Below are 26,927 nucleotides of genomic sequence, written 5' to 3' on the forward strand. Positions count from 1 at the left end.
AAGTTCAGTTCCTGGCACCCATGTGGCCGCTCATAATCACTTGTAACTCCAGTGCCAGAGGATCTGACACCCTTTTCTGGCTTCCAAAGGCACCAGGTACACATATGGTGTACAGACAGACATTCAGGAAAAACACCCATGTGCATAAAATAAATTAATCTAAAAAAATAAACTCCGTTGTATTGACATAAAACCTACACCATGCACAGTTCACTCATTTAAAGTGTGCTGCTCGATGTCTTTAATCCCAGCACTCGGAAGGCAGAGGCAGGCGGATCTCTATGAGTTCAAGGCCAGCCTAGTCTCCAAAGCAAGTTCCAAGACAGCCAGGGCTACACAGAGAAACCCCATCTCAAAACAAAACAAAAACATCAAGTATGCAGCTTAACAGTTCCTATGATACTCCTGGAGTCATAAGCCATCAGCCCAGGCAGTTTGTCCAGCAGTTTCACCATCTCAGGAAGAAACCTTGCACCTAAGGATCATGTCTCTGCTTTTCAGTCTCAGTCCCCAGTGGCCACCTGCTCTCTGTCTTGTGGATCTGTCCAAGCTGGGGGTGGCTCTGAGCAACTGCTGTCTGTCACTGACTTTCATGTATCCGGGGTTCATCCACATGGTAGCATGTGGCAGAGTGTTGTTCCTTTTCATAGCTGAGTAATATTCTGTCACCAAGATGGACCTCACTGTCCTAGCCCTTCCTTCAGTGGTGTCCCTGAGGGTGGTTCCTGTCTTTGTGCTGTTGTGGACATCACCGCTGTGGACAGTCATGTGCAAGATGTGTGTGTGTGTGTGTGTGTGTGTGTGTGTGTGTGTGTGTGCATTGTGCTTTCTTTTCTCTTGAGTGGGTCTCCAAGTATGGTGGTTTACTTCCTGTGACTGTAATGAATATCTGAGATTAGTCAAGCTATTTAGAGAGAAGGCTTGGAGATCCCAGGCCATGATTGGCCTCTGTGCTTTTGGGCTTGTAGGAAGGCAGCATGCCATGGTGGGAATAGCATTTGCCTCATAGTGGACACATGAGAGGAAGAGGCAGGGAGGGGGACCCTATTATAGCCTTTAAGGGCACACTCCAATGCCTTAAAGATCCTGCCACCTCCCTATAGCTCTCTGCTAGGGATTCTACCTTTGACACCTGTCCCCGGTGACATCTGATCCAGACCATGGCACTAGGGTAGAAATGCTTATCACAGGGTGACTTGAGGTTGGATTATTTGAGTAGCTTCTCCAGTCACATCTTACGTCCTGGAAGCTAAACTTTCACCAGGACCCTGTTTGGAAGAAGTTGTAAGGCCATGGGAAGGCTGGATTACCAAGTATGGGGTGCAGGGTAAGGAAACCCATGGTGAGTGCTTAGCTGCCTCCTCCTGGCACAGGCCTTTTCCTGTCCTCCCCCATGCCCTGCAGCCCAGACCTTGAGTCATGCCAGCTCCCCACTGAGAGTCTCTGGACCCTGGGTGCTGAGGATCACCGCCTGCCATGTGTACAGTGAGCAGAGCCAAGGTCATTGTGGGTCACGCCTCCATCCCTGAGGTTCTGAGCTGCCGGCAACCTGCTCTCCATCAGATAGAGGGAAGCTGAAGAAGGGTGCTAAGGATACAGGGAGTCTCTGGGGTCCTCCACAAGGACATACAGAGACCCCAGGAACCTACATGGGGGCACACAGAGACCCCAGGAACCTCCATGGAGGACATACAGAGACCCCGGGAACCAACATGGGGACATACAGAGACCCCAGGAACCTCCATGGGGACATACAGAGACCCCAGGAACCTCCATGGGGGGGCATACAGAGACCCCAGGAACCTCCATGGCAGACATACAGAGACCCCAGGAACCTCCATGGGGGACATACAGAGACCCCAGGAACCTCCATGGGGGACATACAGAGACCCCAGGAACCTCCATGGGGACATACAGAGACCCCAGGAACCTCCACGGGGACATACAGAGACCCCAGGAACTTCCATGGGGGGACAACAACAGAGACCCCAGGAACCTCCATGGGGACATACAGAGACCCCAGGAACCTCTATGAGGGGCACACAAAGACTCTTGGGACCTCTATAGGGACACAGAGACCCTGGAGACCTCTACAGAGACCCTGTAACCTCCACAGGGATACACAGAGACCCCAGAAACCCCCATGAGGGGCACACAGAGACCCTGGAACCTCTGTGGAGCACAGGGAGACCCAGGGGATTACCACGGGGAAACACTGTACTTCTCTAAACCTGAAACTGCTGTGAAAATCACATTAGTTATTTTTACTAGAACAATGAAGAGCATCTCTGCTGCTCCAGTGTGGACAGTGGTCAGCCAAGAAGTGTTACTATGAAGTCCATATGCTCAGGCCACAAGGGTATAGCCTGTCATTCACAAGGCTAGCTGCTGCAGGCTTGTGCTTCCTCAGGCTGAGGTGGACCACACAGGCGGACCTCAAGCAGCATGGACCCTGTGCTGTTCGTGGTTCCTCTCATTCAGGCAGCATGGAGATGAGTATGGGTTTGTGTTCACAGCTCCACTGGGCTCTGTCTTTGCCCTTGACCTCGCCTGACCCCATGTTTGTGTTATGCGAACATGATGCATGTGTACTCCAAGGTGGCCACCTTCTGGTCTCCTTCCTGCTTCCTCCATATGCTCTCTGACTCCTCTGGTGTCCTCTCTGCCTCTGGTCAGTCTCCCTTTCTCCTCCTGTCCCTAATCCCTTCCGAGAGCACATGCTTCTACATGTGCACCCACAGTTTATGGAGACTGTAAGTGGTAGACTTAGGACAGTGCTATGCATTCAGGCAAGCTGTGACACCCAGGGGTGCCACATTCCTTCAGAGGCTGACCTCTGCCTTTGTAAGTATGTGGTTGGTGTCAGATCTTCAACATTCTACCCCAGAAGACAGAGAGCTTCAGACTCTTGCTCCCCTCCCCTCCCCTGGCCATCCCAGCATTATAGCACAACTCGAAAGCTGAATCCATACTCGGTGTTTTTCATCCTTGCGACGGCAAGCTTGATTACTGCTGAGCCAAGCAATGTTCCCCATTGTCCATTTCCCATGCACACTTTGAGTTAGCAATTGACTCTTTTTTAATTGCATTGTTTTATTTAAGCCATTGGTCAGTTTTTCCCCCAGCCTCCGAATGCTCAATAAGAAAACCTTTTGAGCAAGCAGCTTCCTCTTCACACACCTGTCAGAGTCTCGGTCTACCATTACACAAATTCAAGTCTGCTTCCAGGTGGATTCCTCTCTCGGTGCCCTCATCCTGGAGTCCTGCATCATTCCCATTTGATCACCATGTCTTCCTCTCTCTTCCATTCCGCCCCCATTTTGGTGGACCACATCCTGCAGTAGCTTTCTGAGAAAGGGTGCCTAGAAGAGTTTCTGGGGCTTGATCACTTGGCTGACATGTTGGTGAAAAATGCATGTCGGTGACACACAGATGAAAAATCATTTTTTTTCCAGAATTTGTGCCATGTGGGGGCGCCAGTTTCACACCAGGGGAGCCTTGCTGCTGCGCAGTCAGTCCTGTGTTATTCTGGCTGCTGGATAGTGTTTGTTTTGTTTTTGGTTTTTTTTTTTGAGGCAGTTTCTGTGGGTAGCCCTGGCTGTCCTAGAATTCCCTATGTAGACCAGGCTAGCCTTGAACTCAGAGATCCGCTTGTTTCTGCCTCACAAGTGGTGGGATTAAAGGCATGCACCACTGGCCTATGTCTCTTGTATGCTCCATTTTTGTCTTTTTGGAAACGTCCTGCTGCTGTGTCCTTCTCTTCTCTGTGCAGTGACATGGGTCCTCAGTCGGGACACCCAAGCCGGTCATGTCCTGGGAGGCCATCATCCCTGTGTTTGGTCTTCTCTTTTGTGCTTTCTTGGGACTTCATCTTGGGGCTTCGTGGATGCAACTTTTGGTTCCTGCCTCATTGTCTTGCCCACTTCTTTTTCCAGCTTCATCTCCTTCAAGAGTGTGTATCCACACAGTTCCATTCCTGGTTTGGAGGGTTTGGACTTGTCCTAGGGATCAGGTGAACACGCTTCAGTCCACAGCTAACTCCAGGAGCCATAGCTCTCCAGAGCTGCACAAGGCTTTAGAATGTCCCTCTGTGGCTGGTGATGACAAGGATGTGGTCATTCTCGTGGCCTTTTCTGAGGACAACTTCTCAAAGACCTTGAGGAAACCTTCCTTGTGACCGAGAACTTTAGCTCTAGGGATGTGTCCTAAGGAGAAAGTGTGATATTATGTATGAATATCAGCCATTGTAAATAGGCCACGAGTGGGTGAGGGTATAACTTGGTGTGTAGCCTGTGTGTGTGAGGCCCTGGATTCAGTCCCTAGAACCATAAATAAACAAATATGGAGTAAGTAAAACAGAAAAAAAAAGGTAGGACCTACAGGTCAGACCCAGTGGCGATTTCTGTGACAGGAGACATCCATGTAGTGACTGTTACACAGCCATTCTTAATAGTGGGAAGAGGTCCGCTGTAAAGGAAAGAAGGTTCTAGAACATGATCTTACTATGTGTGCTGTGTTAGGCACAGTTTCTCTACCTCCCTGTCCTGCCTTTCTTCCTAAGACACTGGAATGTACTTCTCTGATAGCGGGAATCACCCCGTCCCCTCTGAAATCCTGACTCCGTGGTCAGAGTTGGGGCCTTGGAGTGTTGTGTTTCTCGTCTCAAATACAAACTCAGCAGATGATTTCCAGACTCAGGGGTAGCACCACTGTGTCCATAATGGTCACCCGAGAGGCCTTATGGCACAGTCCCCCGCTGTGACAGTGCCCTGGTACCTTCTTTACTCTGGGTGCCATGGACTCGGCCTGTTCCCCAGAATGGTTGGGAAAATCACTTCTTGGCTGGAGCCCACAAGGCACAGCTTGAACCCTCGGTGCCATGCACTCGCCGGCCAAGACAGCTGACAGGCCTGTCCTCGCAGCCTCCGAGAGCATCCCATTGGCCACTGTGGGCAAAGGGCTGCTGGGCAGCAGGCTACTGGTCCTTTATGGATGAGGATGGTTACAGATCAGGTTGGAGGCCCTTGCAGGGGGGCTGCAGGAGGGATGTCTACACCTTGTCCTCAGGCTCCCAAACTTCTGAGGAGGGCCCCCCCTCGGATCCCCAGACCAATGGCTTCCAACCTTTGTAACAGTGGACTGAAGGGCTGGTCCCTGGGTCAGCTGCCTTCCCTCAGCCTTCCATCCCAACCCAGCTTTGAGGCTGCACAATGACCCGTGTGGGAATTCATCTGTCTGCCCCTGCTTCCAGGTGGGGTGGATTCCAATGTGCTCTCTGTAGTAGGACCCTCTGCATCCTGTCCCTTCTCCCTGACCCCACCCTGTGCGTGACCATCATAGATAGCCACATCTCAGGCTCTGCTCTGGAGAAGCCACCTGGCTACATTGCTGACCACTTTTCCTTCTCTTCCTTTCTCCTTCTATTTAGTTATGTTTTTGTTTTTGTGATCGAGTCTCACTTCGTAGTCAAGCCGGCCTCAGATATGTGATAATCCTCCTGCCTTAGCCTCTGAAGTACTGGGATTGCAAGCAGGAGCCACCATGCCTGACGTTTTATTTCCTTTCTCTGTAGTACTTGGGATGGAGGCCAGGCCCTCACATGGGCTAAGCATGTGTTCCGTCGCTGGGTTGTGCTGTGGGCCTCCAGTTATGTATGTTTCACCAAGGATGCCACAGTTCTGGGCAGATTGGTCCAAAGCCCTGAGCAGATGGGCACTCTGTGCATATCTGTCCTCTGCACACATCCATAGAGAGCTGGGTGCCTGCAGTGTGGAGTTGGTGCCTGGGTAGCCAGCAAAGTACATTCTGGGCCATTCAGGAACCTGGTGCTGTCCTGGGCCAGTGTAGTGTGTGGACAGTTGGTCCAAATGACTGGTGTGTGTTGCTACTGGCTAGGGAGAAACATGAGCTGGGTCGACCTGGAGGGGTTGGGTGGGAGCACTTTGATTAAGGAGACACTCTGTGATCTCAGCCTCCATTAACCCAGTCTCCTTAGGCCTGAAGAGGCCAGGGATGGCATTCATTTATCTCTGACATCTGTAAATGAGGAAGGGGTCCTGGGTGATAGAGAGTAGGGGTCGGGTAAGGGATCAGAGGAGGCTGCTGCTATGGACTCCCACTCATTTCACATCTGGAAAGAAAGATCCTGGGCTGCTGTGTCTTTAGAATCACAAGAGAACCAGAGTTGTGCTGAAATCATTTGGCTTGACACCTGATGCCTCAGTATGACACTGGCGTCTGCCTCGGGGCATCCGCTGCAGTGGGCTGGAAGATCCTTCTCAGGGTGATGAGCCCTTCTGCTGGGTTCAGGTTAGGTCTACACCGTGAGGACCACTGGCCTGCTCTGCAGATAGGGAAGCTGAAGGGGTCCAGGAACTTACCTGAGTCATACAGTAATAGCTGAGCAAGATGTGTGGGGGGGGGGAGTCCTGAATGTCCCCTTGATGTTTTTAGCACCTTTATAACATCTTGGGGTCAGGAGATGGCTCAGTCAGTACAGTGCTCGCCACACAAGTGTAAGGACCCGAGTTCAATCTTAGCATCCATGTAAAAAGCCAGGTGTAGGTAGGTACATGCCTGTAGAAAGCCAGATGTAGGTACATGCCTGTAATTGCAGCACTAATGGGCTGGATCCCTGATGCTTCCCAGCCAGCCAGTCTACCTGAATTGGTGAGCTCCAGGTTTAGTGAGAGACCTTGTCTCAAAAGATAAGATGGAACATCTGGAGAGATGGCTCGGTGGTTAAGAGTGCGCACTGCTCTTCTAAAGGTCTCAAGTTCAGTTCCCATCACCCACCTTAGGTGGCTCACAACCTCCTGTAAGTCCAGCTCCAGGGGATCTGATGCCCTCTTCTGGCCTCTTCAGGCACTGCATGCGTGTGGTGCACAGATGTACATGCAGGGAAACACACATAAAGTGAAATTAAAAGCTAGGTATTTTAGAACATTTTACTTAAATTTTTAATTTTAAGTCTTAACAAAGTGGAGAACAACAATCAAGGAAGATAGGCATCTTCAACTCACCTTTGCACAGATGGGCGCACCTGCACACATCCATGAATATGTACACACACACATTCTCACATTTTTACGTTGTGATTTTAACTACCGTTCCTCATTTGGAGAAAGAATTTGACTGTGTTGCCAAATTGGTTGGCTCTGGATTTCTGGGCTCATGTCCTTCTGCCTCAGTCTCCAAGGCACATACCATGGCACTCTTCAGCATGCTCTTCACAGGTGTTAAACATGTCCTCATGTGGTCATATCTACTCTAGAACTTCTCCATCACCCCACATGGAAACGTGGCCCCAGTGAGGGGCATTAGCCTTGCACTCCTGTCCCAGCTCCTGGGACTTTACTCCTGTGTGTGGGACCAGGAGGATTTGTCCTCGGATGCCTGGCTGCTTTTACTTTTATGGTGCCAAGGTTGTGCCCTGGTATGGTGTCATCAGTGCATCTAACTTTTCTTGGCTAATTTTCCATGTCATGGCTTTGCCACGAGGCTGACCATTATTGATAGATGTAGCGATATCCACAGCAGATGCGGGGTTGTTTTGGATTCCTGTGGACAGTGCGGTATACAGGGGGGCATGTTTCTTTGCTCCTGACTCTGCTGTGTGTTTGTGGTCTACTAATTTTAATGTCCCTTCCCCATGCACCCGATGCTCCTCTAGAGTGTCCCCACTGAGTGGCTGACACCTCCAGTAGCAGCAGCAGGGACCTCACTCTCCCTAAGGTGGACCCTCAACAGCCCCACTGCCTTCAGCATCCTACAGGCCATGCTTCCTCCCCTCCTTTACCCCCCCCCCCCCGCTGTAGGCTCCCCAGGGCCACTCTAGACTCTGCCTCTCTGTATCATACTCCACCGCAGTCTCAGAATCCAGCCATGGGAAACAGGACAGGAGTGCCTTTGAACATGACCATCCGTGGGGTCAGTTTACAGCCTCGCTGTGGCCCCTCTGCCTGCCTCTGTGCCCAGGTAAACCCACCTGGGTTTCACTGTCATGAAGAGGTTCTGAGGGGCAGGTGGATGTGGATGTTCCACACACCTGTCACCCACATCCTGCCCCAGGAGCTCACCCCTCTCTCCTTTGTCTCCCCAGGGACGTACCAGGGCCAGTGGGTTGGTGGCATGCGCCAGGGCTACGGTGTGCGGCAGAGTGTCCCCTATGGCATGGCCGCAGTCATCCGCTCACCCCTGAGGACGTCCATCAACTCCCTGCGCAGCGAGCACACCAACGGTGCAGCGCTGCACCCGGACGCCTCCCCGGCAGTGGCCGGCAGTCCAGCTGTGTCCCGCGGTGGCTTCGTGCTGGTGGCCCACAGTGACTCCGAGATCCTGAAGAGCAAGAAGAAGGGGCTGTTCCGGCGCTCGCTGCTGAGCGGCCTGAAGCTGCGCAAATCTGAATCCAAGAGCAGCCTGGCCAGCCAGCGGAGCAAGCAGAGCTCCTTCCGCAGCGAGGCGGGCATGAGCACCGTGAGCTCCACGGCCAGCGACATCCACTCCACCATCAGCCTGGGTGAGGCCGAGGCCGAGCTGGCCGTCATCGAGGACGACATCGACGCCACCACCACCGAGACCTACGTGGGTGAGTGGAAGAATGACAAACGCTCCGGCTTCGGCGTGAGCCAGCGCTCGGACGGGCTCAAGTACGAGGGAGAGTGGGTCAGCAACCGGCGCCATGGCTACGGGTGCATGACCTTCCCCGACGGCACCAAGGAGGAGGGGAAGTACAAGCAGAATGTGCTCGTGAGTGGCAAGCGGAAGAACCTCATCCCACTGCGTGCCAGCAAGATCCGGGAGAAGGTGGACCGGGCCGTGGAGGCAGCCGAGCGGGCAGCCACCATCGCCAAGCAGAAGGCCGAGATCGCTGCGTCCAGGTAGGGTTGCACAGAGTGTCCGGCAGGGGCCTGTGTCTCGGGTCACCCAGCAGGTGTTCGTGACCCGCTCTGCCCATCTGTGTGGTGCCCAGTGTGAGGCCTGCACAGTGTCCCTCTGTCTGTCCTCCACAGAGTCATGGCGTTCCTTGGAGGTCTTCAGACGGTGATCGTGGGCAGAGGTGGGGCAAGGGAATGATCTGAGGGGACTTGGGGACCTGCAGCTTCCTCTTAAACAGGGCAGGAGGGAGTCAGGAGGCTGCAGCGGGGAGGGAGATGCCTCTTGTTTGTATGTATCTAAGTGTGGTTTGTGCCTGTCCACCATTGGTGGACAGAGGAGGCTGCTGTTCCTGTTGGTGTGATGTGTCGGGGAGGGAGATGCCTCTTGTTTGTATGTGTCTAAGTGTGGTTTGTGCCTGTCCACCACTGGTGGACAGAGGAGGCTGCTGTTCCTGTTGGTGTGATGTGTAGGACACCTGCTGGCTGCTGCCCTCTGCTTCCGGGACACAGGAGGCTGGAAGCTACTTCAGTGGCCCAGATCTCCGGCTGAGGCCCCCACGTGGGCCCCAAGAGACATCTCTTCCAGGGGAACAGAACAGCTGTGGGTGGCAGTGAGGGGCTCCCATAGACTTGGTATTTGGGGTCAAGAGCTGCCCCACTCAGGTTATGGGGCATTGAACTTGTGGTTCAGAGGGACCATCAGGTCCCAGGGAACAGTTACAGAGGTGGCTGTGGGTGAGCATTGTGTGTGTGTGTGTTTTTTTTCCTCTGGGTGTCAGGGCAGTGTATAAGCCTCCGGGCTGGAGAAGGTGCCCCAGGTTAGCTCCCTGGAAACCACATAGGCAAGTGTGGGAGCCTGGGCTGGTCTCAGCCAGTCTGTGAGAGTCAGGAGGCAGCCCACAGGGGAGCCACAGGAGCCGCATTTGCAGGCTTGAGGATGCTGCCCTGTAGGAAGCCCAGAGCACGCCTGTGTGTGTGCCTCTGGGCTCTGCTTCGATGCGCCTATTAGATAGCTTTGTGAAGCCGTTGTACAGGATTATCCTCTGAGCCAATCTGCCACCATCTTCACCAGATCACCCGGGCCCGCTTGCAAAAGATCGTCACGGCTCGGTTTATTGGTTGTTGACTTTCCCTTAGAAGTGGGGTGGGTCATGGGGCCCTCACCCGAGTAGCCAATCGCCCCATTCCAAATAGCTGCATGCTCTTCTGCCCTAATGGCACGTGGTCTGTAGGTCTTGGGGGAGGGACCAGAGTATAAAGGCGGGGAAGGATTAGGGGCAGATGTTCCATCTATGTGGCTATGGGGAAGCCAACACCCATTCTGGGTAAAAGACTCCCCAGAGGGGCCTTTTGGGGAGAGCACCCATATTCCTATCAGTAACGCCCACCCAGGCTCTGTAAGGAAGCCCGATAAACGCGTTGGTTCCCCAAAGTGAACTTTGGTGGTATGTACCTTGGTTTGTTGTTGGGACCTTCGGGGGAGAGGTAGTTGTTTGTCTCCCCCCTCAGCTGCAGAAGGTGTTAGTTAGAAGCCGAAAGTCTCTGTCATTCCTTCCAGAGAGCCTGGGGCTGAGGAGCTACTGCACAGATCTTGGGCTCCTGGGCCAGAGGCCTCAGGAGGATATGTGTCCATCTGGAAGATTCTCAGGCAGTGATGGCTGGCTGAGCATCCAGCTCCCACTCAGCCTTCAGACTGGAATGACTGAAGGTTTGCTCCTTCTGGGTGACCTTGGATCACGATATAAAGCCCAGGTGTCAGCTGGTGGGACGTCTGTCCCCTGTAGTGCCTGTGGTCTAGAGGGGAACACGATCGATCGCGCTAAGAGGCTGAAAGAAAGGCAGAATTCGTACCTCAGTACTGAGGTCTGACACTGCCCGGGCTTAGCCCCTCCCACTGCCCCCCCCACCACCACCAGGAAGTGACTGTGAGTGACAAGTGTGGCTGCTCACCTGGGGTTTTAGGAACCTACTAAGCTCTAGGTGTTTTTTACTGTTGTAAACATAAACAGAGCCCTTACCTCATACAGAAAGTTGGGAAATAACAGCCAGAAGACCATGGTGCTGGCTGAAAGCTGATGTGTGCACCCCAGCACCCCTAAGCATCCACTGAACTAGCTTCCGATTGCTCTATTTTACTGTCTCCCTTGTATGTTGGGACCCTGGTGGATGAGAGACAGTTCAGAGGCTGGGGTTGCTTGCCACAGCCCTGTCAGGCCCCAGATGAACTCTTTTTTGTTATTTTTGTTTTGTTGTTCTGTTTTTGAGACAAGATCTCTCTCTGTGTAGCCCTGGCTATTCTGGAGCTCACTATGAAAACCAGGCTAGGGGCTGGAGAGATGGCTCAGAGGTTAAGAGCACTGACTGTTCTTCCAGAGGTCCTGAGTTCAATTCCCAGCAACCACATGGTGGCTCACAACCATCTGTAATGAGATCTGATGCCCTCTTCTGACTATTATACATAACAAATAAATAGTTTAAAAAAAAAAAAGAAAAGAAAAGAAAACCAGGCTAGCCCTAAACTCAAAGAGATCTGCCTACCTGTGCCTTCTGAGTGCTGGGATTAAAGGGGTGTGCTGCCATGCTTGGCTTCGGGAGATTTCTTGAATGAGGAGGGTTTGAGAAGCAGAAGCAAGTATCATGGGAGACCTCCCACAGACCTGATGTCCCGTACACCCACCACCAGATCCCCCATGTTAGGAATGAGAACATGGGACCCAAGGTAGTTTCTGTGTAGATGCCATGGGACACTGGGAGAAGCTGGCCTCCCTAGAGCAGGGAGGTGGAGTTGGACCCAAGCACATGCGGGGTGACCCCCCTGCAGTCGATGTTTCTCTCTGAGCCTCGGTTTCCCCATCTGTGGCAGAGGAGCCATGCTATTCCCAGCCCTGGCCCCTGGCCTGCCTTCCCCAAAGCATGAGAGTGCGGAGCTAGACAGGGCTGGCACACGGTGGCTTCCGTGCCTCAGGAAAGCCGAGAGACAGAGCTAGGAGGGCAAGAAGGACTCAAAGAAGTTGGGATCAACCTGGGAGTGAGTGAGGCTGAGTGACTCACCAGGGCCTGGCGTCCTGGCCAGCGGGCGGCGTTTCTGTCTCCTGTGGTGCCTCTGTTGTGGCTTCCCTGGTGGACACAGGGACAAGTGGAGGGCGGGGCAGGGAAAAGACGTGCGTATCTTTGTGCACCTGGGCACCAACAGACCCACGCACACACCCATGGGCTCCAACCTCGTCTGTTGAAACCCTGAAGCACATCCCTGTGCCTCACCCCATTGGCTGCCTGACCCCAGGCTAGTTTTCTGCATAGCTAGGGTCCCAGAGGGGACCCAGTCCTGTTACCTTATCAGTGGCACAGCCATGAGATGAAATGGGCCCTGACTCTGCATTTACACAGCTGGGGTCCCAGAGTCTTCTAAGAAAGAGGCCAGTTGAGGGAAGTGTCCCCCAGGCTACCTCCACATAGTATGGGACCCATAATGTGTAGCATGTACAGGTATGCCAACTCCCTTGGTGCCCTCCAGGGCAGTGTGAGGTTACTGCCTAACACTTACATTAGCCAAAGTTGTGGGGTCTGGCTGTGGCTGGCAGGAAAGGCAGGAGGCATCAGACCCTCACCAGCAATCAGGAAGCAGCTTCTTAGACTGTGGCCTTGAAAACAGCAGGGACCTTGTTCAACTCTACCGTCACTGCCAAATGGCCAGGGCAGGCCGCTCTATAAGCAAGGGTTCCCACTAGAGCGGTGATTCTCAACCTGTGGGTCATGACCCCTTTTGGGGGGGTCACATACCAGATATCTAGCCTACCCGATATTTACAACTCACAACAGTAGCAACATTACAGTTGTGAGTAGCAACGAAATAATTGTATGGTTGGGGGTCACCGCAACACGAGGGACTATGTTAAGGGGTCGCAGCCTTAGGAAGGTTGAGAACCACTGCACCAGAGGATGGTGGAGCCCAGGATGTGGGGCCCGGTTTATGGTCGGCCCCATCATCATTGCTGGTGTCACCCCAGCGCGGCTCTGAATCCTGGTACCCAGAGCCCCTTATTGGAGGTGGAGAGGCAGTGCAGCATCACGTAGAAGGCAGCCACCACCCCAGGCTGTCACTGTGTCTCCTGCATCTCCCCAATGGGCTCAGAATACAGCAGGTAACCAGAGGCCACTGCTGAAAGGGTAGAGAGGGCAAGTGACCGGCCGAGCCTTGGGTCCAGCAAGAGCCACAAACAGCTGTGCTGCCACTATAGAGCCCTCATCCCTAGGGGTCATCACTGTCACCATCAAGATGACAGAGTCATGGGGCCATGTTGCTCCATTCTCAGCCTCCATGTCAGGGCTCATCCAGTAGTGAGAAACTGCCCGTGGCATCCTTATCAGACATTCCAGGCCATCTTGGTGATGGCTCCAGCAAGGCTTGGGACAGGCACAAGAAGAGGAACTCTGAGGGGTGCCATAACTCTTGGGGAACCCCTTCTGAGGCCCCTCTTGGTGGGCCTTTAAATACAGGGGAGATGCTCAGTGGTTAAGGGCACCTGAGTTCAGTTCCCAGTAGCCACATCAGGCAGCTCACAACCACCTATCACTCTGGCTCCAGGGGATCAGACGCCCTCCACTGGTCTCCGTGAGCACTGCACACACACACACACACACACACACACACACACACACACACACACACACGCACATTGACACCCGGGCTCAAGCACATACCTGAGAAATGAAATGTGAGTCTTTAAATGCAACACCGCTTCTGAGATGGAAAGGTGGGTGTATGTGCACCTGGGAGGAGGCCCGCTCAGGAGAGGGTCCAACCTCGGCTGCTCCCCATTAAGGTGGTCAAATAGATTGTCCTTGTTAAGGGATAAGAAGTCACTGTACCACATCTTGAGCTAAGCCTGTCCCCTCAGCACTGCATGCAAATACCATGGTCCTTCTCATCCATGCATTTTCTGTGGTCAACTGTGGTCTGTCTGAAAGCATCTTAAGGAAAATTCCATAAGTAAATAATTCATGAGTTTTCCCCGCCTTGGGACCGGCTCTCCCTATGTACTCATAGGTCTTTCATTGTGCGCCATTCTGAGGTGTGCAGTGGTGTCTGGCACCATCCCACTCCCTCCTTCCCAGGCCATGACTCATTCTATGACTTGTCCTTGTCCAGCATATCCACACCATGTATGATACTCACCGGTGAGCACCGAGTGGCTGTCTTCAAGTGACCCCGTTTGACTTGACAGAGTGACGGTTCTGTCACTAATAGTTATGGCCAAGCCCTCGCGGGTGCCTGGAATAACTGTACAGAACGGGTTTAGGACTGGAACCTGAGATCTCAGCCCTCCTGGCGACAAGGGGACCGCTGTACACGTGCCACGCTTTCATAACTTGCTTTGTGAGGATGGCATTGCACTGTGCCTGGTTCTCTGCACTCGTCCCGTCTCCCTGGTCCAGGAGTCTCCCCACTGGTGCGGCCCAGTGTGCGCATTTCTTCACTCTCTGAGACGAGGGTGTTCCATGCTGCTGGAGCCCTCCCTCTGTTTGAGTGTTCTGGGCATTTCTGATCTTGCAGTCTAGGAGTGAGGCTGCAGAGGCCATCCTGCTCCCCATCCCATGTCTGCACCACCCTCTCCTGTAGCATTATGGTCTGCTGAAAGATATGTGCTTCGAGCCTGTGGCAGACGCAGCTCTCACGAGGAGGCAAGTTCCGAGGGGCTGAAGAGAGAGAGGCCCCTGAAGTGCACCCACACGTCAAGCCCGGAGCCTGCAGCTGCGCCACCTCTCATGACAGAAGATCTTTGCAGATGTTGTTGAGGATGTGGAAGTGGGGGATTATCTTGGAGACACCCCCTCCCCACCCCCGCAGGTGGCCTGGTGTCATCACAGGGTTTTCACGTGAGGGAGGCAGTGAAGGCGGAGGTTAGAGCTGTGAAATACAAAGCTGGAAAAAGAGTCCAGGAACCAAGGAATGCAAGCAACTTCTAGACATTGGGGGAGTTAAGGGAAGGGATTTTCCTGGAGCTGATCTGGAGGGGGCCAACCCAGGCCACACCCTGATTTCAGCTCCTCTGTATTTTGGTGAATCTGCACAGCAGGTGGAGTTTAATTACAGTCGTTTCAGGAGCACCCCAGAGAATGTTCAAGGCCCCTTCTTCCCCCACTGGCTGCACAGCCCCACAGTATCACTTTCTGGTCCAGGCTTGGGCTCCTGCCTGTGTGAGGCTGGTCACACCTCTGGTGGGCAAAGGCCCATCTGTTTGGGCTTGGCCTTGCAACTTGACACTGAACAGGGTGGGTGGGGATGGGCTGTAGGGGCCTGGGAAGTGACTGGACTCAGGACTAGCTGAGGGGATACTGGAGGCGAATGGCTGGTATATACCATCCAGGGCTCTGGCTTTACCCAGAAGCCCCCGTTCTATCTTGGTGAGCTGGGAGATCGTGACCTTGGCTGTCTGGCACCTCCTGTGGTACTTCTCATAGGCTCATAAACGTGGGGATGTGGGCAGCCTCTGCCCATGCCAGCACTGCCTCCAATCCCCGCCCCAAGGGTTCTCACCTTGCTGTAAACAGTCAGCCACTATGGTTGGAAGCCACAGTCAGGACAGCTGTCACATGCCTTTCCTATGGAACTGCTGGTCCCATGGTAGTCTCGGATCTCCGCGCAGTCTCAAGCAGCTGTCACCTGGATTCACAGAGGCTCAGCAGGAATCAGAAGAGAAAGGAGTCAGCTGGGGCCTGCTGTGTCCACAGGCTCACCGGGCCCAAGAGTCCTGCGCAGGTAAAGGAGCTGTGAGGAGCTGTGAAAACCAGGCCCGCGGGACTCCCTCCCCAAGTGAGACTGTTGCTGTTTAGAAGACCCCTGGGATGGGCCTCCATGGGATCTTAGTGGCCTGTCCTGGGAATTTGGTGACATCATGGTGTCTCCTCTGAATCTAGTCTGACCCTCCCACTAAATGCCCTTTCCCCATCTGTCTCTCAGAAGTGCTCAGTGGCTCTGCTGTCTGTGACCTTGGCGGGTGTCTAAACTCCTGGGCCTTGCTTTCCACTCTGTAGGATGGCAAGTGGAGTCCGTGCCACATGCCACATGCCACGTTGCTAGTGTGTCGGCATGAACACCCCAGGGGTTGAGTCAACCCCAGAGGACTCAGCGTCGCCTACCCAGACATTTATTCCTCTGGCCTCAGCTCCTGTGTCCCTGGTTCCCACCGGTGGACACACGCACAGGGTCTCTGTAGCTTTCAGTGACACCCTGTCCTCACAGCAGGCTGTCTTTGTTCTTTGTCCATCTGTCTTCCCTAGGCCCACCTGTACCTTTTGCAGGGTCAGGTGGTTCCCGTGACCGGGGAAGGGGCTGTGCCAGAGCCTCCCGCTGCGGCCTGAGTCCCTGGGATGACGGGTGTGCCCTGGCAGGCTTGGCTCACCCCTTGCTTTTGCTCCAGTTTGTCGTGAGGTTGATATTAGACCCTGCTGTGACAGCTGACACAGCTGACCGGCCCTGTGGTCTTCCCACACACCACGGCTCCCAGCCACACTGACTCTTCTGGGAACCTCTCCATCCTGCTAAAAGGCCTCATGGCTGCTGTGGCAAAGTGCCACAGACCGGGCAGTCACAGCAGCAGGAACCTATCCTGTGTGGCATTCTGGAGGCTGCCGTGGGTGGAGCCGTGATCTCCTCCACAGGACCAGGGTAGGGCCTTCTGTCCCTATGGGGTGCTCAAAGGGTTTCTTGGGATTCCAAGGTTCCGTGGCTCATGGCCCCCTCAGACCTCTGCCTGTGTCCCTTTGTGTTTGTTTTTTTTTTTTTTTTTTTTTTTTAATGGAGAGTGTGCCATGGTGCTTGTACGAAGGTCAGGACCACTTTATGGAGTCAGTTCTCTCCCTCCGTCTTTATGTGAGTTCTGGGGATGGAACTCAGGTCATCAGGCTCGTAGGACAAGTGCCTTCACCTGCTGAGCCATCTCGATAGCCCTGTGTGCTTTTTCTTGTAAAAGAAAAAAGATAAGGGCCCACTGGAGTCCATCGTGGCCTCATCTTAATCACTTCTGCAATGGCCGTGTCCCAGGAAGGCTGAACTGAGGCTTCAGGTTGGCAGGAAGTAGGACACTATTGTTCCCGCCCATTGCCTGCTCCTCTTCCACAGCCCAGGCTGCCCCTCCGTGCAGAGGGCCATCCCTGCACCATTTGCTCTGACTCCTGCAGGCCGAGGTGCCCTGCGGCAGTGGTGTCCCCGAGGTCTCATAAGCAGGTGCTGGCCCCGGGCCATTCACTCCACGGCAGCCATGTTTGTGTTCTCAGCGTGGGGCCCAGTGTGTGGGGGGGCTTCTACTCTTTGGGCTCTTTGCTGATGGAGTCCCATGAAAATCTACCCATGGAAGGTGTGTGTGTGTGTGTGTGTGTGTGTGTGTGTGTGTGTGTGTGTGTGTAACTGAGCTCTGAAATGCATGTGCCAGGGTATTCTGAACTGTAACTGATAACTTGGGTTTCTCCAGTCTGTGTGTAGAGCACAGCTGACCGTGTAGTCGGGACGTGGCTGCAAGGACAGAATCCCAGTGCAGCTAGCTCAAGCAAAATGGCCCTGGGTTGGCTCCCACTCCTGGGGTGGACTGCAGACACAGCGGGACCCAGGGCTGCAGACAGCATTGGCGCTCTCTCCCCATAGGTCTTGCTTTCCTCTGTACTCGGTGTCCCTATCCAGAAAGTTCTCAGCATGGGGTAGGGAAGACTGGCAGGTGGGTTTGCTCGCACACCCGACAGTTCTCAACGTTTGCAGGAAGGAGATGCCCTTTCACTCCCAGCAGCCTTAGAGACATCTGCCTGGAAGCTCCCATACTCCAGACTACAGCATGGAATTAGTCGCTTTTCCCCGTGCTCCAAGGAAGAAGGGCTGGCGGTAGATCATAGTCTGTCATGGTGGCAAGAACCTGAGGCCGCCAGGGGCACATCGCGCCTGCAGACAGGAAGTGGGGCTGGGTTACCGCCAGTGATCCGCTTCCTCCGGTCAGGCTCCACCTCCTGAAGGTTCCACAGCCTTCCAAAACAGCGCAAGCCGCTGGGATCGAGTGTCTGAAGGAGGGGCCCAAGGGAGGAGTCTGAGAAGTGCCCTGTCCAGGGTGCTGAAAGACGCCTGGCGGCTAGCCAAGGCCATCAACCCACCTGCTTAGTGCCCCATCAATGACGTCAGCACATCCTGCCTCCATGGTTCACTCCCAGAACAACCTCATCACCTCAGGCACACCGCCTTTCCCTCTCTGTTCCCACTCCTCAGCGCAGAACTGGAGTCTTTTCACATAACCAGCATCCTGCGCCACGAGGCCTTTGTTCCTGTTTTAACTTTCAGTTCATAGCACATTCTCAGCGGCCATTCCTGTTGCCGGCTAGGTAATATTCCGAGTGTTTACTTACCCACTCGTTATCCTGTGGACCCTTGGCCTGTCCTCACTCTTGTCTACTGTGGATCAGGCTGACTCGGATGCTCATGGATGTGTGTGCAGTTTTCCTGAGTCCTGGGGTGACTCTGCAGATCTACAGATGCTGGGGTGACATGGTGTGGCTCTCTCTACTCCTTCTCTGCCAGCACTCGGTATTGGCCGTCTTCTCTAGCCCACATTCCAGTGGGTGGGGGAAGTGGTGTCTCTCTGTGGGTTCGTAGCTCAGGCTGGCCTTGAACTTGTGATCCTCACGCCTCAGCTTTCCTCTGTCATCCCTGCTTTGACTTGCGTTTCCTTGACAACCAATGGTGCCAAGTCTTTCCCTGTGTTCACGGGTCACTTCATACTTTCTCTGAGGAAATCATTCAGTTTGGCTTTTCAGTAAATATTTGCGTCCTTTGAACGCTAAATCCATGTGAGCTGCAACCAGGCTCCCTGGCATGAGACTGAGCTCCTCGAGAGCATAATGCTGCCCGAGACTGTGTCCTAGAGCACACAGGAGGACAGTGCGGGAGGGCTCCTTCAGGAGCAGAGCCACACAGTTGGTCCCATGCGTTGGCTCACCCAACTCTGAGCCCTCCCTGCAGGCCTGTCTTAAGTGACCTCTGAGACATAAGCAAGGGGAAGGAGGCCAGGTGCCCCAGTGGGCAGAGCCATTCATTCCTACTCCAGTTCCATGGAGGTTGAAGCAGGCCCACGGCTGCTTCGCCTCAGGACCTGTTCATGCTGGGCAGAATGCTCAGTGAGGTCAAGTGCCCAGGTCTCCAGTGGCCCACCACTAAGCATGACCCCAGCTCATACCACGATCTCAAGAAGGAGGAGAGAGAAGGCACAGTCCCATTGTGAGGACACCCGGTCACAAGGGAGGCTGGGAAACATGGTCCTAATCTCAGCCACGGGGACTGAGTAAATGTTGGTGGCTTTAGAATAACGAGAGAGAAGGGACCAGCAGCTATGGGGAACAGACAGCCACATTTGCCACCCTGGCCAGGGGCAGTCACTCTCAATCCACGGCCTTCCCTGAGCCCCTGGCTGCCTCACCTCTGCAAGGCAGCTGCCCCTGTGGAGTCCTCTTCTTCTCTGAGCACAGAGACGCTGCCCATGTGTCACCTTGGGCCTCCAGGGCTGGACCAGACCAGGTCAGGGTAGATGTTCCACAGGAAGAGCGAGTGTGGGTACCTCTGTTAGATTTCTCCGAATCTCAGAGCTAAGAGACAGCCAAGGCATGCTGTCCCCAAACCCAGAGCAGATAACCAGCTGGGGCCTTCTGTACTCTGTCTTTTCCTTCTGAGGACGGAGGAGGTGAGGCCATGACATCTGCCACCAACCCTCGCCTCTGTGGCTGTCTCTCTCCATGTCTGCCTCTCTCTCCTTTTATCTCCCTCCCTCCCTCCCTCCCTCCCTCCCTCCCTCCCTCCCTCCCTCCCTCCTTCCCCTCCTCCTTTCCTCACTCTTCATCCCTGCTTCCTTAGCTTTCTCTTTCGACCCATTCCCTCCATTCTCTCTTCCATTTCTCCTTCTTTCTTCACCTGTGGATTCCCACCGTGGAACCAGGGTGGCCACAGTGAATTGGGTCAGGCCCTTTGCCACCCAGCCGACAGCCACATGTGGGGCATTTGTAAGGCACGGGCTCCCAGCAGGTGGAGGGAAGTGTCACCCCTGTATTGTCTGAGAGGTGGCCCCACTTCCCCAGCCCCCAAGCTGAGGCCGGTTGACCGGACTGGGCTGCTGTGGGGGCTTCCACAGCCTTCCGCAGCCCCGAGGCCTCCCCTTTTGCAGCCCCAGGGCTCCGTTAGTGATTTTCCCAGCAGGGCGGCCCGATGGCTGGTGCCTTGAGAAGCAATTATGTGAAGTGGCTGAGCAAGGGAGCTATTACCGGCAGGGCGCCACAGTTGCTGTGACCTCAGGTGCCACTTAGCTGTGCCCAGCTGGAGCACCCACAGCAGGCCCAGACACCCCGCCCAGGCGCCGCAGCCTGCCTCTTGTAGAGACCAGCTGTTGGGGAGGCTAGGGTGATGGGCTCAAGACCATCACTGATTGAATAGTAGTGGCTGCCTACGGCATTGTGTTGAGTATTAGAAGGCCAGATCTGGGGGGGGGGGGCTCCATTGATTAGTAACTTCTGTTATAGGCTCACCTGCGTCTAGGGGGTTTGTTTGTGGTCTCTGGGCTTTGTTGGCTTCAAGCTCTAGAGGTGAGTTTTCCCAGATGCCCCAGCATGGTGTGTGTGTGTGTGTGTGTGTGTGTGTGTGTGTGTGTGTGTGTTATGCATGTGTGTTCATATGTGTGTATAAGCATGCTCACCCATGCGTCTGTGTGTGTGCAGGCCAGAGGTCAATGGTTCCTTCCTCCATTGCTCTGGACCCCATCTCCCCAGCCCCTATGGCATTTTACTTGCAATTGTTAAAAATTGGGATGAAGGAGGCCGGGGAGATGATTCAGCTGGCAGAGTGCTTGCCTGGCAAGCGTGAGAACCTGAGCTCAGTCCTTGGCAGCGGCATTGACAAGGCAGCTGTGGTCGCTCACACCTGTAATCCCAGCACTGGGGTGGGCGGTGGAGGCTGGGATCCCTGAGGCTCACTGGCCAGCAAGCCTGGTTTAATCAGCAGTCTTGGGCCAGTGAGAGAACCTGTTCACAAATACAAGGTGGCTGGGTGGTGGTGGTGGTGCACACCTTTAATCCCAGCACTCAGGAGACAGAGGCAGGTGGGTCTCTGTGAGTTTGAGGCCAGCCTGGTCTACAGAACTAGTTCCAGGACAGCCAGGGCTACACAGAGAAACCCTGCCTTGAAAAAAATAAACAACAACAACAAAACCAAGGTGGACAGTAACTGGGGAAGAGGCCCAGACTTGACCTTTGACCCCCACATGCCTGTGCACATGCGTAAACACATACACATGAGTACTTTTATAAAACCCACAGAACAAAATGATCACCTCAGCTGTTGTTAAGTTCATTATGTCAAATACATCAACCATTACCAGTGTCTTTCTTCAGACTGGAGTCTCTGCGCCCATGAAACATGGCTCACCCTAACATTCACAGCCCTCAGTTTCCACTCTCCCATGACCATTAAGATACTGAGGTGTCAGGACAAAGAAAGGGCTGATGTGGGGTTGACATTCGGGGTCAGCACCCAAGTGTCAATATTCATTTCTTGCTATTGTCTTGGGGTTGCCAGTGATGGATCCCAGGCCTTGTGCATGCTGGGCAGGCTCTCTAGCATTGGGCCTCACCCTGTAATAATGACAGATATGCGGTCAGTTTCAGGACGATGCTTGTTTGAAGGACAAGAATTTGCTCCACGACGAGACTGAGGACTTGTCTGAGTGCAGTGCAGACTCTGTGTTTCCCTCTGCGCAGGCCCACACGGACCGTGTCAGAGGACACAGCGCGCACCTCTGTGCCCCTGGCTTCCTGTACCGTGTTCCTGTGGCATCAGGACTGGCCACCCAGCCCATCTTGCCCTCATGTCCTTCACAGCAGCTCCCCAGTGGCCCCCACAAACTAGTGTCACTTCCAAATTCAGGGGATGCTTTTGTGGGTGTGTCAGTGTGTTGACCCCATTAGCGCTCTCTCTCTCTCTCTCTCTCTCTCTCTCTCTCTCTCTCTCTCTCTCCTCTCCCTCTCCCTCTCCCTCTCCCTCTCCCTCTCCCTCTCCCCGTCCCTTCCTCCTCTCTTCCCTCCCTCCCTTCCTTCTTTTCTTTCTTGATTGTTTCTTCAAGACAGGGTTTCTCTGTGTAGCTTTCGAGCCTGTCCTGGAACTCGCTCTGTAGACCAGGCTGGCCTCGAACTCACAGAGATCCGCCTGCCTCTGCCTCCCAAGTGCTGGGATTAAAGGTGTGTGCCACCACTGCTGTGTTATTATCAGCTTTCTGCCCTCTTATGTCTCTCCAGCCCCATCCACACACCTCTATAATTGGATAGTGCGGTCCATCTGCCCATGCCGTGATATCCAGATGTGCAAGCATCTGTTTTAGCAACATCCCTGTTCTGTGGTGTGTGTGGGAATGGCCTTGTGTTGTGAAGTCACATGCAAGTGTCCAGGGGTTGAAAATAAATGCCTCCCACAGGCACCTGAACTCTGGGTGCTGGCCAGACCTGTACTCCTCAAGTCTCAGGGCGCTTGAGGAATACGATGAGGAGCTGGAGGCAGCTGGAGGCATGCTGGCGAGGCAGGGAGGTGAGGGCCTGTCACTAGGCTCGCCCTAGCACACACCCCATGGAGGGGGCGTTTCCATAGCCTGGCTGGGCTTGCCCATGTGCTGAGGCTGGTGAAGCCTGAGCTTGGGGTGACGTGCCAGGCCTTGTCTGGCCCTCTGGGAAAAGGCCCCACACACACCTCCCAACCTCCTCCTGTGGGGCTCATTTGAAGCATGTATCCACTCATTTATTTAGCTAGCTACTTAGGTTTTTGGGACAGACTCTTGCCATGTAGCTCTGGCCAGCCTCAAACTGACAGTAATCCTCCTGCCTCAGCTTCCTGAGTGCCTGGCTGATGTCTTTCTTCTTCTTCTTCTTCTCCCAGATGCTCTACTCTTTTATTTCATGCAGTATTTAAACTTTCTTAGACAAACAAAACCAGAGGTTAAAGCCAGCCTCCTTGCGGCTGCCTGCTCAGTAGTGCCCTCACCTGGTGAGTCCTTGTACTGCTCCTCCAGGTTAGCAGGGATGACAGTGAGATGGGGAGTGCCGAGGGCAGGCGCCCAACTGGCACTGGTCTAGCCTGGACTGCATGTCTCCTCCACAGTACCAGGAGCCCCACGGGACCCCAGGCTCTGACACAGATGCCCCATCTGTGTCTTACGGAACCCCTACCCCCCCCCATGGGCCTGGAGGGTCTCTAAGACCCATCTCGGGCAGCAAGTGCTTGCTTCTCCCCACTCCTCCGTGTGTGTCCTGCGTCCTGTGTAGATGAAGAGGCAGGCCACACAGCTGGTGCAGGAAGGTGGCTTGAGTTTCGGTTGCTCGAGGGTCGAGCCTTGTCATCTTCATCTTCTGCCCATCACCAGGTGTGTGGCTCAGTGGGCACCTGCAGACTGGCCAAGTTGGAAAGAAAGTCTCCCGAAGGCAGGGGGAGGGATGGAGCCCGGTCAGTAATCTTGAGAGTGTTCTAGTGGCTGAATGAGACAGAGTCCGTTGACATTCACCTTCCGGCCAGCCAGCTGGGGGAGAGGAGTCCAGTGCAACACCCCTAAGTTCTATCCACTCCCATTTCTCTCCCCCACCACACATCGGGGAGCCAGGACTCCTGGGGCAGGAGTGTGATTTATCCAGGCTCCCAGCTCCTCACTGACATAACTGGACCCCTGCCCAGTGTCTGTGTGAGCCTTGTGGGGTCTGGTGGAGTGCTGTGTGTGCCGGGTGAGTCTTAGTCCAGATCTGCACTTCGTGGGACTCCAGGTATCACCCACACTCACACACTGGCACCTCTGGGCTTCTGTCTTGCTGGCCCTGGCAAGCAGGTGACACTCAATTGCTGCTCCTCTCGGGGAGACACCCGCGCTCACTGTTCTTCCCCTTCCTGCCCCAGGCTGGCCCTCATCTCCTTCCCCGCAGAGTGGACCAACTAACCTTCCTCCCCAGGGGAGCACTTGGGTGCCCATCCAGGCCGCCTGAGTCAACCAGCTGCCTGAGGCCTGTGGGTTGCAAAGCTCCCCTGCCTGGATGACTTTGGCTGGTGACCACGCAAGGTCCAAGAAGGCTTTGGGCCCAGGCGGTGGTGGCGCACGCCTTTAATCCCAGCACTCGGAAAGCAGATCCAGGCGGATCTCAGTGAGTTTGAGGCCAGCCTGGTCTACAGAGCAAGATCCAGGACAGGCTCCAAAACTACACAGAGAAACCCTGTCTCAAAAATCCATTTAAAAAAAAAAAATAGGCTTTGGCTGGTCTAACCCATAAGGTCTCAGGGCAGGTGGGCCAAGCCCTGGGGCCCCCTTAGAGTCCCTTCTGCTTCCTGAGTGCTCCCCCAACAGCCAGTTCAGGTCATCGGGTTCTGAGACACCTTCTTTGAGCTTCCTTTGCCCCTGACTTTGCAGGTGACCCCACCTTGCAGATGCCGAAACGGCCAGGGAGGCAAAACCCAGCCAGCCTCTTCCCCTAGGCTCAGACTTGATGTGCAGGGACAGGGCCCGCGGAAACTGGACTTGGCTCAGTGACAGGGAAGCCTGATGTCCCTCCCATGTTACACTGAGTCCACGCCTGCTCTTCCCCCTGTGAACTCCAAGCCCACATCCCATCCCTGTCAATAAATGTGATTGTCTTGGGGCTCTCCTCAGCTTTGAAATGAGATCCTGGTACCTACTCACTCCTGTCTCTGATTCCCTCAGTGCCTAAGCTAGTTCATCCTCAGGTGCCCAGCTCAGATCTACAGAGGCAGAGGCAGTGTCTACAGTCATGGAAAGCCAGATAATTTCATTTCTGATGAGCATGGTGATGCCTTGCATGAGTGTGTAGACACCCCTAATTTCACTGTACCTATGTGAGGTGGGCAGCGTTATGTACCTCTCACATCAGCTAGAAGGCTGAGGTGTCCACCTGGTCACCCGTCTGCAACCTGGCAGCGCCAATGCCAACTGCAGCAGCCAGTGCTGTGCCCACGGCCCCCGCCGCTGTCCCTGTGGTTCCCTAAGGCCTTGTAACAGAGGGTCACAGACCGAAGGCTCTCTCAGTCCACACAGTCTGTCTAGAGGCCTGAAGTAGGAAATGCTGATCCACAGAGGACCACACTCCCCCTCAGGCTTCAGAGGAGTCCTTCCTGCTTCTTCCAGCATCCAGAGCATCCTTGGCATCCCTTGACTTATGGCCATATCAATCCGGTCTCTGCCTCTGTCTTTACATGGCTTCTCTCTGCAAGGTACTCTCTTCCTCCTCTCCTCTTCTGTTGTTTGTCTTGAGACAAGGTCTCATGTAGACCAGGCTAGCCTGGAATCTGATGTGTAGCTGAGGATGACCTTGAACTCCTAATCTTCTTGCCTCTGCCTCCCAAGTGTTGGGATTACAGGTATATGTCACCATGCCTGGTATGAAATCTGCCTCTTTTAAGCACACTGGTGGTGACCGCTAGGGCCTAGGTCACCTGGGTGAACTCATCTCAAGGTCCTCCCGTGTTTTTTTTAACAAGTTGTTTGTTTTTTTGTTTGTTTTTTGTTTTTAGATTTATGTATTATGTATACAGTGTTCTGTCTGCAGGCCAGAAGAGGGCACCAGATCTCATTACAGATGGTTGTGAGCCACCATGTGTTTGCTGGGAATTGAACTCAGGACCTCAGGAAGAGCAGCCAGTGCTCTTAACCACTGAGCCATCTCTCCAGCCTGGTCCTCCCTTTTTTTATTTTTTTACACTTACTCTCTGTGTGTGTTGTGTGTGTGTGTGTGTGTGTGTGTGTGTGTGTGTGTATGCACGTTTCGTGGTGTGCATGTGGAGGTCAGAGGACACCTTGGAGGAGTTGATTCCTTCCACCGTGTGGATTTTGGGAATTGAACTTGGGTTTTCAGGCTTGGCAACAAGCCTCTTTTACCTGCTGAGCCATCTCGCTGGCCTCTCAAGGCTCTCACTTTAGTCAGATATACACACTGTCTTCTGAATACTGCAGGTTATTCATTACAGGTACGGGGAGAAGAGGAGGGCATGTCTTTTAGGGGGGGGAACCTTGTCTAGTGTCATGAGGAAACTGGGCATGGAGTGACACCTGGTGATGCTGGAGGGTCCCCAGCCCTACCTCTCTGGCTTTGGCACGGCGGACCGGGGTGGCGTGTGACGGGCCTCCAGCCCTGTTTCCACACCCCACCCCCTCCACTCTTGGATGTCAAGTTCAGCGCTGCCGGTAGCTCCAGTGTGCTCTGAGATCTGGTCTCCAGAGACCTGGTGAACATTACAAACACCTCATTAAGCCTCTCCGAGGCCCCTGGAGGCCAGGCTGCCACCGCTTTGCCTTTGGAGAACTAAAAAATCGCAAAGAAATGGCTCCTGACAGCCCCTATTTCCTCTTCCGTGTGGGTGAGGCTTGGGGTTTGAGAGTCTACCTGCTGGGTGGGGTGGGCCGTGAGCTCAGGTCCTACACAGGAGGGATGATGGCCTTCATGTCCAGCTGTGGTGGGGGGACAGTGAGGAAGGAGCCTCGGTCACATCTGATCTGCAGCTCAGGCTCACACCTGTGCTGTGGGAGCAGGGATCGGGGCCGTTGGACCCCAGCCCCTGTCCCCTTCTGGCTACTTTGTCTCCCATCTGAGTCATTGCTGATCTCCTGTGGCTCTCGGGGGGTGACCCAGACACAGCACACAGGCTGACACCACTGGAGCTGTGGGGTGTCCATGCTGGAAGCATGCAGGGAGAGCTCTGTCCCTGCTCCATGCTGCTCCTATGGCGGAAGATCTGCGTCCCTGACAAGCCCTGCTCAGGACATTAGATTTTTCCAGGAAGCTTGGGCACAGAGTAAAGGCTTTGATCAATGTCTCTGCCATCACCTGAGGTCCAGCCTGTCCTCAGTTTCCTCTCCTCTGTGAGCATTGTGCTTTGACCAAGATCTGAGTGTGGCGCCTGGGGCAGTCACGGGCCTTCCGATCCTGCTCAGGCATTGCCTCCTCCCCCTCCCTCTCCCGCTTTCCCTTCCCTCTCTCTCCTCCTCCTCCTTTCCCTTC

At 54.3% G+C, this 26,927-nt stretch overlaps 1 protein-coding gene across 1 annotated transcript in view; it reads left to right on the forward strand.

Moving 5' to 3' along the window:
• Nucleotides 1-26,927, forward strand: part of Jph3 (junctophilin 3) — a 62,545-nt gene that overhangs the window by 15,068 nt on the left and 20,550 nt on the right. The window contains exon 2 of the mRNA XM_006990138.4: nucleotides 8,102-8,879. Within this exon, the coding sequence (XP_006990200.1) occupies nucleotides 8,102-8,879 (778 nt within the window). The remainder of the gene's footprint in view (nucleotides 1-8,101; nucleotides 8,880-26,927) is intronic.

Source organism: Peromyscus maniculatus, chromosome 5 (assembly GCF_049852395.1).
Source record: "Peromyscus maniculatus bairdii isolate BWxNUB_F1_BW_parent chromosome 5, HU_Pman_BW_mat_3.1, whole genome shotgun sequence".
Lineage (NCBI taxonomy): Eukaryota > Metazoa > Chordata > Mammalia > Rodentia > Cricetidae > Peromyscus > Peromyscus maniculatus.